The sequence below is a fragment of the Ranitomeya variabilis genome, chromosome 1 (genome assembly GCF_051348905.1).
Source record: "Ranitomeya variabilis isolate aRanVar5 chromosome 1, aRanVar5.hap1, whole genome shotgun sequence".
In the NCBI taxonomy this organism is placed as follows: domain Eukaryota; kingdom Metazoa; phylum Chordata; class Amphibia; order Anura; family Dendrobatidae; genus Ranitomeya; species Ranitomeya variabilis.
The window spans coordinates 778,689,469-778,701,678 of record NC_135232.1 but is presented as its reverse complement, the minus strand read 5'-3'; the positions used below and the strand labels follow the sequence as shown (position 1 = coordinate 778,701,678).

The 12,210-nt window shown below is 42.6% G+C and overlaps 2 protein-coding genes across 2 annotated transcripts in view; both read right to left on the bottom strand.

Moving 5' to 3' along the window:
- Positions 1-12,210, bottom strand: part of BTBD2 (BTB domain containing 2) — a 101,095-nt gene that overhangs the window by 32,272 nt on the left and 56,613 nt on the right. The gene's annotated exons all lie outside the window — the stretch shown is intronic.
- LOC143767395 (uncharacterized) lies at positions 9,402-12,169 on the bottom strand. Its single transcript, XM_077255745.1, has 2 exons — positions 11,323-12,169; positions 9,402-11,250 (listed from the first exon to the last, which is right to left on the bottom strand). The coding sequence occupies exons 1-2, from the start codon at positions 12,055-12,057 to the stop codon at positions 10,729-10,731; spliced, it is 1,257 nt and encodes a 418-aa protein (XP_077111860.1). The 5' UTR covers positions 12,058-12,169; the 3' UTR covers positions 9,402-10,728.

Here is a 12,210-nt window from a genome sequence, read left to right as displayed (position 1 = left end):
AAACAGGTACAATAATCTTGAACAATACAAGTCACAACTGGTACAGGAGGAGAGAGGACCCTGCCCGCGAGGGCTCACAATCTACAAACATCTGTCTTACCGTTTTAAATAGTGGTGGCAAAGAACAAAGCATTTAACCTAGTTCTGGCACCAGGCACTTTATGTGGCAATAACTCTGGAATGAGTTAACCCCTTCATAACCAGAGGTAATTTGCGTTTTTTGCTTCCCTTCTTCCCAGAGCCATAACTTTTTAATTTTTTGGTCAAAATGGCCAGGACAGGGTTTCATTTTTGTGGAACAAGTTGTACTTTTGAAGGACACAATTGGTTTTAACATATCATATACCGGAAATAGGGGAGAAAAAAAATTCCAAGTGTGGCAAAGTTGGAGAAAATTAAAAAAAAGTGCAATTCCAGTTTTTTTTATCATCATGTTCACTAAATGCTAAAACTGACCTGCTATTATGATTCTCCAGGTCATTACAAGTTCATAGACACCAAACATGTCTAGGTTTTTTTTTTATTTAAGTAGTGAAAAAAAAATAATCCAAATCTTTTGGTTAAAACAAGAAAAAACAAACAAAAAAAAGACGCCGTTTGAGACCTGTAGCGTCTCCATTTTTCATGATTTGGTGCTGGGTGAGGGCTTATTTTTTGAGCACCAAGCTGAGGTTTTTATTGATACCATTTTGGTGTAGATACGATCATTTGATCGCCATTATTGCATTTTATTGCAATGTAGCGGCAACCAAAAACGTAATTCTGGAGTTTTGAATTTCTCGTTACGCCATTTACCGATCGGGTTATCTTTATTTATTTCTATTGATAGGGCAATTCTGAACTCTGCGATACCAAATATGTATATATTTGATTTTGTTATTGTTTTATTTTGAATGGGGCGATTTGAGCTTTTTTATATAATTTTTAAAACTTTTTATTTGTTATTTTGCATGCTTTAATAGTCTCCATGGGAGACTAGAGGCTGCAGTTGTCTGATCGGTTCTGCTACATAGAGACGATGATCAGAAATCCTCACCTGCTATGAGCGCAAACCACGGGCAGCCTCAAAGCAATTCGGCTATGACAACCATAGAAGTCTGCTGGAGACCTCTGGTTGTCATGCCAACCCATCAGTGACCCGTGATCACGTGACAGGGTCAACGATTTGGGGGTAGAGGTTCGGCGCGCTTACCAGAAGCGCAAGTTAAATGTAGCCGTCAGATTGACGGCGGCATTTAACAGGTCAACATCCACGGGTGGATCACGATTCCACCCGTGGCTGTTAAAGGCACATGTCAGCTGTTCAAAACAGCATCAAAAGGGAGGAATTCCGACGTGGGCGTATTATTACACCCAATGTCGAAAGGGGTTAATGGATCCCACTGATTCTGAGATAGTTTCTTGTGATATATTTTACGGTAATTCGTGATAGAGGTAAAATTTCTTCAATATGACTTGTGTTTGTAAAAACATAAGAAATTTGGCTATTTTTTTTTATAAATTTAGCAATTTTCATACTCTTAATTCTTATGCCCTTAAACCAGATTTATGCCACACAAAATAGTTAATAAATAACATTTCCCACATTTCTACTTTACATCAGCACAATTTTTGAAACTTTTTGGTTAGGAAGTTAGAAGGGTTAAATGTTGACCAGCAATTTCTCATTTTGCCAACAAAACCATTTCTTTCTTTATTTTTTTCTAGGGACCATATCACATTTCAAGTGACTGGGGGGCCTACATGACAGAAAATAACCAAAACTAAAACCATTTTAAAACCTGCACCCGTCAAAGGTGCTCAAAACCACATTCAAGAAATGTATCAACCCTTCAGGTGCTTCACAGGAATTAATGCAATGTGGAAGAAAACAGGTAACTTTTTTTTTTATTCACAAATTTTACTTTAGCCTCTATTTTTTTTTTATTTTCAAAAAGGCAACAGGAGAAATTGGACTCCAAAAGGTGTTGTGCAATTAGTTCCGAGTATGTCAATACCCCATATGTGGGGAAAAAAAATGTTTTTGTGCAAGTCAGGGCTCGCTCAGAAGGGAAGGAGAACAGTTTTGACTTTTTGAACATAAAAATGGCTGAAATCAAGAGCAGACGCCATCTCTTATTTGGAGAGCCTCAACAGTGGAAACTTCTCACCAGAACAGTACCTGGACCCCACTCACTTGAATGGGGGGCATGAACATCCAGTGTTTGTCACACTGTCATGTGCACGACAAACACCGCTTTTGATTGGCGGTAAAATAATCATCAACGCTGGTCAAACAGCTGCGGTTCCCATGCTGTCAAAAGACAGGGCAAGTGCCCTGTGATCGGAGGTATAATGTTCACAGGGAGAAATTCACTGTGGTGAACTTGCCTCTGCACAGACTTTCTCACGGTGCAGAGGTCACCGCAGTTCATTTGCCAGCTGGGAACGCAGCCTCAGTGACCGGCAGTAACATTGAGGTCGTCCACGCAATTCACTGATGCTGCACTCGCAGAAGCTCTTTCACCAGTGGTTCTCAGCCTGGACAGTAGCATCTTGGCACCACCCAGGTTGAAAATTGTTGATTCCAAGACATGGATTATGGCGTGGGAAAGAACGGACAGGTCAGGGATATGATTGTTTATTTTTAGTTTATTACCAGAGACTAGGGATTCAGTGGAATTAGGCCTTAGATGAGCATATCCGTTTGATACTTTTAAATAAAAATGTAAAAGTGTGTTTTGATTTATTTTGAATAAAAGACTTATACTTGCTGTGTCTTTATTTACCATATATCTATAGGATTAGTAATGGATAGGTGTCTTAAAGACACCTCTCCATTACTAACCTGTGGGCTTGATGTCACCTGACAATACAAAGGTGAAATCAACCCCATAAATATGAACCCCACTTGCCACCGCTACAGGGCAAGTGGGAAGATCCGGACAAAGAGCCATAATTGGCACATCCAATAGATGCGCCTTGTCTGGGTGGCTGCAGGCTGCTATTTTGAGGCTGGGGGAACCAATATCCCTGGCCCCTTAACAGCCCGAGGATACCAGCCCCCAGCAGTCAGCTTTAGCTGATGGGAGCAGTAGTCCCATCAGGTGACAACAGTACCATAGGTAAACTTTATACACGTCCGATCACAGCTGCGTGATCACGCTGATTTTTGACAGCATGGGAACCATGGCTATCTGAACAGCAGTGATGACTCTGCCGCCGATCAGAAGCAGTGTTTGCAGTGCCATCATAAACACATGACAGTGTGACAAACATCTGGTGTTCGAGGGACCGAACCCAAACAGTAACACGGACTTCCTGATGAAGTCAGTGTTCAGTGTCCATGCTCAAACAGAAGGTGAAATACCCCATATGTGGCTGTACAATACTGCTTCGCCACACATCAAGACTTGGAATGGAAGGAGCGCCATTTGCCACCTGGTGAGCAGATTTTAATAGTTTGTGGACTCCATATACAGAGCCCCTAAAGGCTAGAAGAGTGGAATACATCCCTCATCCCTCCCCAAGTGACCACATTTTGGAAATTATTCCCCTTTGGGAAGTTCTAGGTAAGTGTGAATTTGACTGCATGGGGGTTTTCCAGAAACAAATAGCAGTGGATGTTGCCGAATGAAAAATTGAAAATCTGCTATTCTGGTGCCGGTACATTGTAGTGCCCAGTAAATTATGCCCAGTTCATGCTTCTGGAGACATGCACGTTCTACACGCGAGATCACTGTGGGACACTCATTATTGTGGACTACAGAGGACAGGGAGTATTATATGTTGGTTTTTTATTTTATTTGTGCTGCAGGAGTACGAGGGCGTCGGGGATTAAGCATTCAGTAAATATAATAAATTAAGATTCAATAAAGGAGTCTGTGTGATTAATTTAGCATGTAACTATAGGATTAGTAACAGATAGTAATGGAGAAGCGTCTATAAGACACCTAAGCCGTGGGCTTGATGTCACCTGACAATACAAAGGTGACCTCAACCCCACAAATATTACCCCACTTGCCACCGCTACAGGGCAAGTGGGAATAGTGAGGCTACGTGGCTGAATTGCGCCTTTTCTGGGGCAGCTGAGAGCTGATGTTTTTAGCCTGGGGGGTGCCAATATCCATGGCCCCTTCCAAGGCTATTAATATCAGCCCCCAGCTGTCTGCCTGGCCTTTGCTTGTTTGATTTTATAGGGGGACCCCATGTAAACTTTTTTCTGGGATTCCCCTGTAAACTAGCCAGTAAAGGCTAAGCAAACAACTGAGCTGATATTAGACTGGAAACCTTTATGGCTATTGGCTCCTTTCCAGAATATTAACATTAGCCCTCAGCTGTCAGCTTTCCCTCTGCTGGTTATTAAAATTACACGGGAGCCCAAGCAATTTTATTTTTTTTTTAAATAAACATATTGCATTTCACGCAGATTTCTGAGGGTATGTTCCCACAGTCCGTAAACGCTGCGGGTTGGACGCTGTGTACATCCCCAGTGTCCAACCTGCAGCGGCCAGATGCTACAGCATAACGGATGGGATTTTAAAGAAATCCCATGTCCACTATAAGTGCAACGGCGCCCGCGGCTTCCCTGCGGAGACGGACATGCGGTGCGTCTATCCAGACTGCAGCACGTCTATTCATCTTGCGGTGATGACCCGTCCAATGTATAGGGTGCGGTGATTCCGTAAGGTTCAATGAACACCTGTGTTCAAAAGCCAGCAGCGCTTTGGACACAGCGGACATGTGCTGAGTCCAAAGAGCTGAAGATTGCTGACCGTGGGGGACGTAGCCTAATAACAGTTGCTGTTTTGTTACAGCACATGTAGGATAATTACGTTAATGTTAATGGAGTCGGGAGTCAGGGAAATTGAGGCCTTGGCTGCAGGGTTCAAGACGCATAACAGTCACACGAATCCCAGCAGACCCGGCGACATATCTGGAATATTGCCCATGTGCGGGAGGTATGGACATCATTGGTGAGAATGGTATTTCATGTGACTGACTCATAGGCTATATAGTGGGAGTTTCGGGTCGAAGCGCCATTCACTAATTCATCCCGATACAGATGATTCAGTGAAACACTTTTTGGGAAAATGTGCGTTGTGTTTGATACATTATAAAATGAGAATTTGTCTATTGACTACATAACAATGGTACTCCAAAAGGCGGCATCTTCTACGATAAACGTTTACTACTTGGCATATATTTATTAACATTGGCAAATATGGAGTGTAGAGTATTTTAATGGATTACGCTGTTGAAATTATTTTAATAAAATGGACTACAGGTTAAGTTTTATTGGTCTGTTAGAGAAGGGTTTATATCTAGTGGAGATTTGCCCATTTAGGATTAATGGTTTAATATGTTCATAGCCTTTCCATTCCATTTTAATGTCCAAAAGTGGAAATTCGAAGTTACATGGACAACTACTTCAATTAAAAAGTTGTTCAGATAGTGTGTGTGCTCTAGTTATAAGTGTTCTAATTGAGAATTGCATTTCAAGCATTCACCTAACTCAGTGAGATTTTTTGCAGTGAGCGGAAGACTCCGGATCCCTTCCTCATATACGCAAATGTATTCACATCTTTCAGACGCAAATACATTTAAACACTTCAGCACCAAGAAGAGCAGAGCTCGTAAGTAGAGTCGAGCGAATATGTTCGGAATTGGTCGCCAAATCTGAATTTGCCATATTGATACCCTATTCATGACCAATTTATGTTTGACGATGGATTTTGAACATATTCGGTCATTTCTACCCCCAACTCCAATGACGTTTGGCTAATATTGCAAATACAATATTTGTAGCCAATTGTAATCGGAACAGAATTTTGAAACATTCGCTCAACTCTACTCGTAAACCCCAGGCCCAACGTCCAGCTGCGTGATGCGGTCATCATGCTGCTAACCAAATCACACTGCTGCTGTCACCACATAGGCAGTGAGGACGCAAAAGACAGCCATGGACGGTAATCACTCCTGATTCAATGTCCAGATTATGGGTGTTAATGTCTGGACACATTATGAGGAAGTGGCGGGGAAATGTGAAAAACAGGAGGTGTGTATGTGGGTGGGATATGGAGAGGGGCAGTATGGGGGACATTATGGAGAGGGTCAGCATGCAGGGGACATTAAGGAGAGGGGCAGCATGCAGGACATATTATGGAGAAGGGCAATGGGTGCGGGGGGACAATTATTTATTCAGGAGGCATGGACTAGGGAAGACACTTATTCAGGAGCATTTTAATGACATTGTTAAAGGGCACAGTGTTAGGATGTGCTGCAGAAAATCAAAAAAAGGGGATGTCTGTAGAGACTGAGTGGATATGTAAAGGCATGATGACATCTGTACTATATATAGAGACATAAGGGATGAGAATGACTTCAATCAGACAAAATGTCACCTATGAAAGGTACCTGGAAGTAAATGCTTGAGATACTGCCTGTGTGTCACCACTACTGCGTGTATAGTCCACAGCCTGATGATGGCTATTAACAACTCCTCCAAGTATATGCTTACCAAGGACATACTGGGAGTTGTAGTTTCATGCTATACAAGAATATATGGGGCTGACATCACCTTACAATTGATCCCTGAACTAAGCTTAATGCTGCAGTCATGTACTGATGATTGTTCTAGGGCTGCATTCATGTACGGATGGTGATGGCTTCATGTACTAATAATGGTACTGGTGATGCATTCATATACGGATGATGGTTCTCGTGATGACTTCATTTACTGATGGTGGTTCTAATCTTCTACACATGTAATAATTAACTAGTCAGATGTGCTTCATGCCTACGTTAACACTCAAAAGACCTCAAAACTTGGAGTTTAAAGATGTGGATTTAGAGAGATTCTGATCAAAAATTCAGTTAAGTTAAGGTGTGTTGACATTTTTTTCATGAGTAACTGAGAAGAAACTCTGATACGCAAAACTTTGTTTTCTTTGTGATTTCTTAATGCAACTAACCCTTTAAAAAATTATTTTGTGGCCCTTGGGATTGGTTAAGTATGACAATGTGGCCCTCGGACCAAAAAAAATGTTGTGTGCACCCCTGCCATAACTGAACAATAAAGATAGAACAGGATGATGAAAATTAATAGAATAAGTGCTCACACTGCCATGTCGGTGTAGGGTTTTCTGTGGGATAACATTCATACTGTATTCTACCCTGCACTGAGCACTGCATTAGGTTTCAATATAAATCCTTGAAAAACTGGATTCAGAAGGAGTCCAGATGGATACATTAACTATAAAGAGGCAGATGGAGGCACTTTAGATTCTGACCTCCGTTTCGATGTGTTTTTTAGGCAGAAACAAAGTTGTCAAAGAAAACTGATAAAGGAGACCCTGTTCTTGTAACTACAAAAAGGATTTATTTGCCTTAATAGGGGAATTATCTGATACTAACTTAATACTAGGCTTTCATAGAATCCTACTAGTTTTCACTGAAGATCAAGCAGATAATATCTAAAGGTGTTGCACTTGATGCAATTTCTAACACACATGCTGATTATTTCATATTGAAAATTGTATTGCCCCTAAAATGTTAATGCTTCTGCCTGCACTGCTCCAGATAATTCACAGGTCTCTCCCATCTGTGTATGTAGGAAAGAACTGTCAGTCACAGAGAGGAGCTGAGAGGAACCAGGCTGGACACGTTTCAGACAACAGTAGAGAAATTATTGGTCCCAGCCAGATCTTCACATTATGTTTTCTCGGAAATGTCGCTAAGTTTCAGAGAAATGCATACTTGGCTGCAATCGTGTAGCCAGTCTTGGTTAGCATGAATCTGTGGCTTGATCAGCATGAATCCAGTGACAGTTTCCGTTCAAAAGGACTGCGAGGATAGTGAACAATAACAACCCCCAAAATTAAGAGCAAACCTAACCGGGCAAAGTACTGAAGTGTGCAGGTGCCCGGAAAGGTCCGAGAAGCCCAGCGCCTGCAGTACTTTATGCTGCTTTCAACAGGGCAGATAAAAGTACGCCTGCGCAGGAGCCGCGACAGGAAGCAGACGTCATCGCATGAAGATAGTAGGTGCCAGACTCGGACCGCGACGCCCATCGGACCGGACCGCCCCCCAAGGGAGTATAATCGAACTTGTTTTTCTTATCTTTCAGGTTACATCGGGGGGCTTATCTACAGCATTACAGTATGCTGTCAACACACCTCATGAAGACAAGAAAAGGTCACAGAATATTTATAGCTATAAAGATCGTTGTAACTATACTGTGATAAATATCAATACGGACATAAAAAATGGAAAAAGTTGCAAACTAATGCAAAATACGAAGAAAAAACACGACTAGAAACACCAAATTATAATATTAAATAATCCACAATGTATTTATTAAGGGAACAGGTAAGGATGACAATAAAGGAAGAGGAAGGGGTACAACCATTACAGTATGCTATAGATAAGCCCCTAATGGCAGTGGCAGCAGCTTATATACGAAAAAGTAGGTGACAGATTCCCTTTAAAACACACACCTCCCCTCCGTGTCAGACAGCGTTTCTAAGAGTATGAGGAAGTTATTTGTGTATGCCTATACTTGCCCCTTTAAACTCCAAAACAGGATTTGTACTGTGGATGAATACTATCTTATTAAACAAAGATATATAAATCGCCTCTAAAGTGGGTTTCTTCAAGACAGAGACAATGTACATGTTTACGCATATGTTAAAACACTTAAAAGGATAGAAAGATTAAGAGCAAGGAGGAAGTATAAACGCTAGATATATCGTCTACCTCTCAGCATCTAATCTATGCGGTATAGATTATGAATAAATTGAACATTAGGAAGGAGATCCAAAATCCAAAAGCAACTCCCTAAGGCCAGGTTCACACTTGTGTTCGGCTGGTCTGCGTACTTCTTCCCTTAAGCTTTGCCTACGCTCCGCCTATTTTCGCATGTGTCCCAATCTTTAACACTGGGTAAGCAGTTACATGCGTTGTATGCGATGCGTCTGCATGCGGCAGTTTGACGTGTCCACCGAACGCAACATGCTGAATTTTCTTGCGGTCAGCGGGCACATCAAAAAGCCGCATGCAGACGCATCCGAATACAACACATGTCCCTGCGTACCCAATGTTAAAGATAGGTACGCAGGAAGCATGCGAAAGTAGGCGGAGCGTCGGCGGAGGTTAAGGGAGGAAGTACGCAGCCATATGCAGAAAAGTCAAACGCAAGTGTGAACTTAGCCTCACTGGGGGTTGTCTTTACAGGCATAAGTCAAACTTTCAGACCTAGAGTTACTATTAGGGGGAAACATTGAATATACAAATGCTTCTCGCTAACCTTAGAATATCAAAAAGTTTATTTGTATTGAAGAACTGAAATACTCAAGCTACTTACCAGGTAGCGGTGTTTTTCAGGAGTCCATGACAGCACTAACGAGAGAGGGGATCCGCCCTTCAGGGACAGGAAACCTACAGAGATAAAAGGGCGGCACCTCTCTCCCGCATCAGTTGGATTACAGAGCATGAGAGGACCTCCATTGATTAGTAACACATAAATATCTTAACACATTTCACCTTGTGACTACCATTTGTAGAAAAATTAACCTACATGAGAATATACTTATCGTGATGAAACCCATACCAGTAGAAAGGGAGGGAATATAGGAGTGCTGTCATGGACTCCTGAAAAACACCGCTACCTGGTAAGTAGCTTGAGTATTTATTCAGTCGTCATGACAGCACTAACGAGAGAATTACAGAGAAAAGAGTATTAGGGTGGGATTACTGCTTCCAGCACCCTTCTACCAAATGTAAGATCATTGGAGCTACCAAGATCTAATCTATAATGATTCAAGAAAGTAGATGGAGATGACCATGTGGCCGCCTTACATATATCCTCAATTGACACCTCCGATCTCTCTGCCCAGGAAGATGCCATGGCACGGGTGGAGTGAGCCTTTACGCCTTCCGGGACTTCTAGGCCACCTGCTGAATAAGCCAGAGAAATTGCCTCCCTAATCCATCTACTCAAGGTGTTTTTGGACACTCTAAACCCTTTTTTGACTCCCTGATAGGATATAAACAGGGAATTATCTTTTTTCCAGGGATCTGTTAAAGAAATATATTTAAGAAGGCATCTTTTGACATCTAACGTATGGAGTTTGAGTTCCTTTGAGTTTTTAGGATTAGGACAAAAGGTGGGGAGATTTATCTCCTGGAGTCTGTGGAACCTAGATGCTACTTTTGGGAGATAGAGGGGATCCGTTCTTAATACTACTCTATCTTCCCTAATCTGCATATATGGAGTTAGTCTAGAGAGGGCCTGCAAATCACTAACTCTCCTAGCAGACGTAAGAGCAATCAAAAGAGCAGTCTTTAAGGACAGGATCTTTATAGATGCAGATTCTAAAGGCTCAAAGGGGGGTTCCGTTAACGCTGAGAGGACTAAGTTTAAGTCCCACGGGGCTAGCCTATTCTTAACGATGGGTCTTGATCTAGCGGCCGCTTTAATAAACCGAGCAATCCAATAATTTTTAGCTAACCCACAATTATACAGCGCCCCCAAGGCTGAAACCTGGACTCTAAGGGTGCTTGTAGCTAGCCCCATTTCGAGACCTTTCTGTAGGAATTCCAAGATCTTTGGAATACTAGCTTTCTGACTGATAAGTGACCCTGAGACCGAAAGGAATTTTCTCCAGATTCTTACATAAATATTTGTTGTGGAGTTTTTTCTGCTTTTTAATAGGGTATTAATAAGTCCCTCAGAAAACCCCTTTTTTCTTAATAATGACCCTTCAAATCCCACGCCGTCAGATGTAAACTGGCCACTCGTGGATGGAAGATCGGACCCTGTGAGAGGAGGTCTGGGAGTTCTGGGAGAATCCATGGTTGAGAAATGGACATTTTCCTCAACCAAGGAAACCACGGCCTTTTGGGCCAGAATGGCGCTATCAGAATCACATGAGCTCTGTCCTCCCGAATCTTCCTGAGGACTATCGGGATCAAGTTCAACGGGGGGAAGGCATAGGCTGTTTCGAAGTGCCAAGGAATCAGGAGAGCATCCACCGCCACCGGATTGTCTCTGGGATTTAGGGAACAAAATCGACGACATTTTTTGTTTTCTTTGTTGGCGAAGAGGTCTATTTGTGGGTATCCCCAACGCTGGGTGATCTGATCGAAGATGGCCTGATTGAGCACCCAATCTCCTTGCCCGAGCTTCCTGCGACTTAGAAAGTCGGCTACAACGTTGTGCTTCCCCTTTATGTGCAGTGATGTTAGTGACCGTAGATGATTCTCGGCTATCTGTAAGATACGACCCGATACCTCCATTAAGGACTTGGATCGGGTTCCCCCTTGGTGGTTAACGTAAGCTACCGTTACCTGATTGTCTGAGAATATTCTGACGTGGTGGTCCTGTAAGGATATAAGGAAATATCTCAGAGCTCGTTCTACGGCCAACAACTCTTTAAGGTTAGATGACAAATTCTGTTCGGAGGGTGACCAAACCCCCTGGACCCACATCTCGTTCATATGCGCCCCCCATCCCGTGGGACTAGCGTCTGTGGTTAATACTCGTGATATGTGGTTTATCCAGGGAACCCCCTTACGAAGGTTTGGAGCGTGTAACCACCAACGTAAGGACTGAATAGTGGCATTTGATAAGGAAAGAAAACTGTCCAAGTGACCTTCTAACCGACGAGTGTTGTACAGGACCTCCCACTGTAGGACCCTGGTGTGGTACTGGGCCCATCGTACTGCCGGGATGCACGACGTGAGTGAGCCTAACAGTGACATTGCTCCCCTTAATGTTATAACTGGATTAGCAATCACTCCAAGAATCTGTCGTTGGATCTTTTCCAACTTAACGTCAGGTAGACGGCATTCTTGTAACCTCGAGTCCAATATGAGACCCAAGAATTCTTGAACCTCTAGAGGCTGCAACCGTGACTTTTTAAAATTGATTATCCACCCCAACCTTTGCAAGGCTGCAATTACTTTGTGTAGTTGGGACGCGCAGTGTGATTCGGAGTTTCCTATTATTAATAGGTCATCGAGATATGGGACTATGAGAATATCCTGCTCATGAAGATGCGCCATAACCTCTACCATTATTTTAGTGAATACCCGAGGGGCCACCGCAACACCAAAGGGGAGTGCCCTGTATTGAAAGTGTCTTATTGATTTTCCTAAGAGGACTGCAACTCTTAGATAACACTGGTGGTCTACGTGTATGGGGACGTGATAATACGAGTCTTTCAGATC

What these genes read in the sequence shown, in the direction of transcription:
- LOC143767395 (XM_077255745.1), bottom strand. Translation starts at nt 12,057, where the DNA reads ATGGTAGAGGTTATGGCGCATCTTCATGAGCAGGATATTCTCATAGTC. An exon ending in TCTCAGACAATCAGGTAACG is followed by an intron (nt 11,251 to 11,322) that starts GTAGCTTACGTT and finishes CGTATCTTACAG; the next exon opens with ATAGCCGAGAATCATCTACG.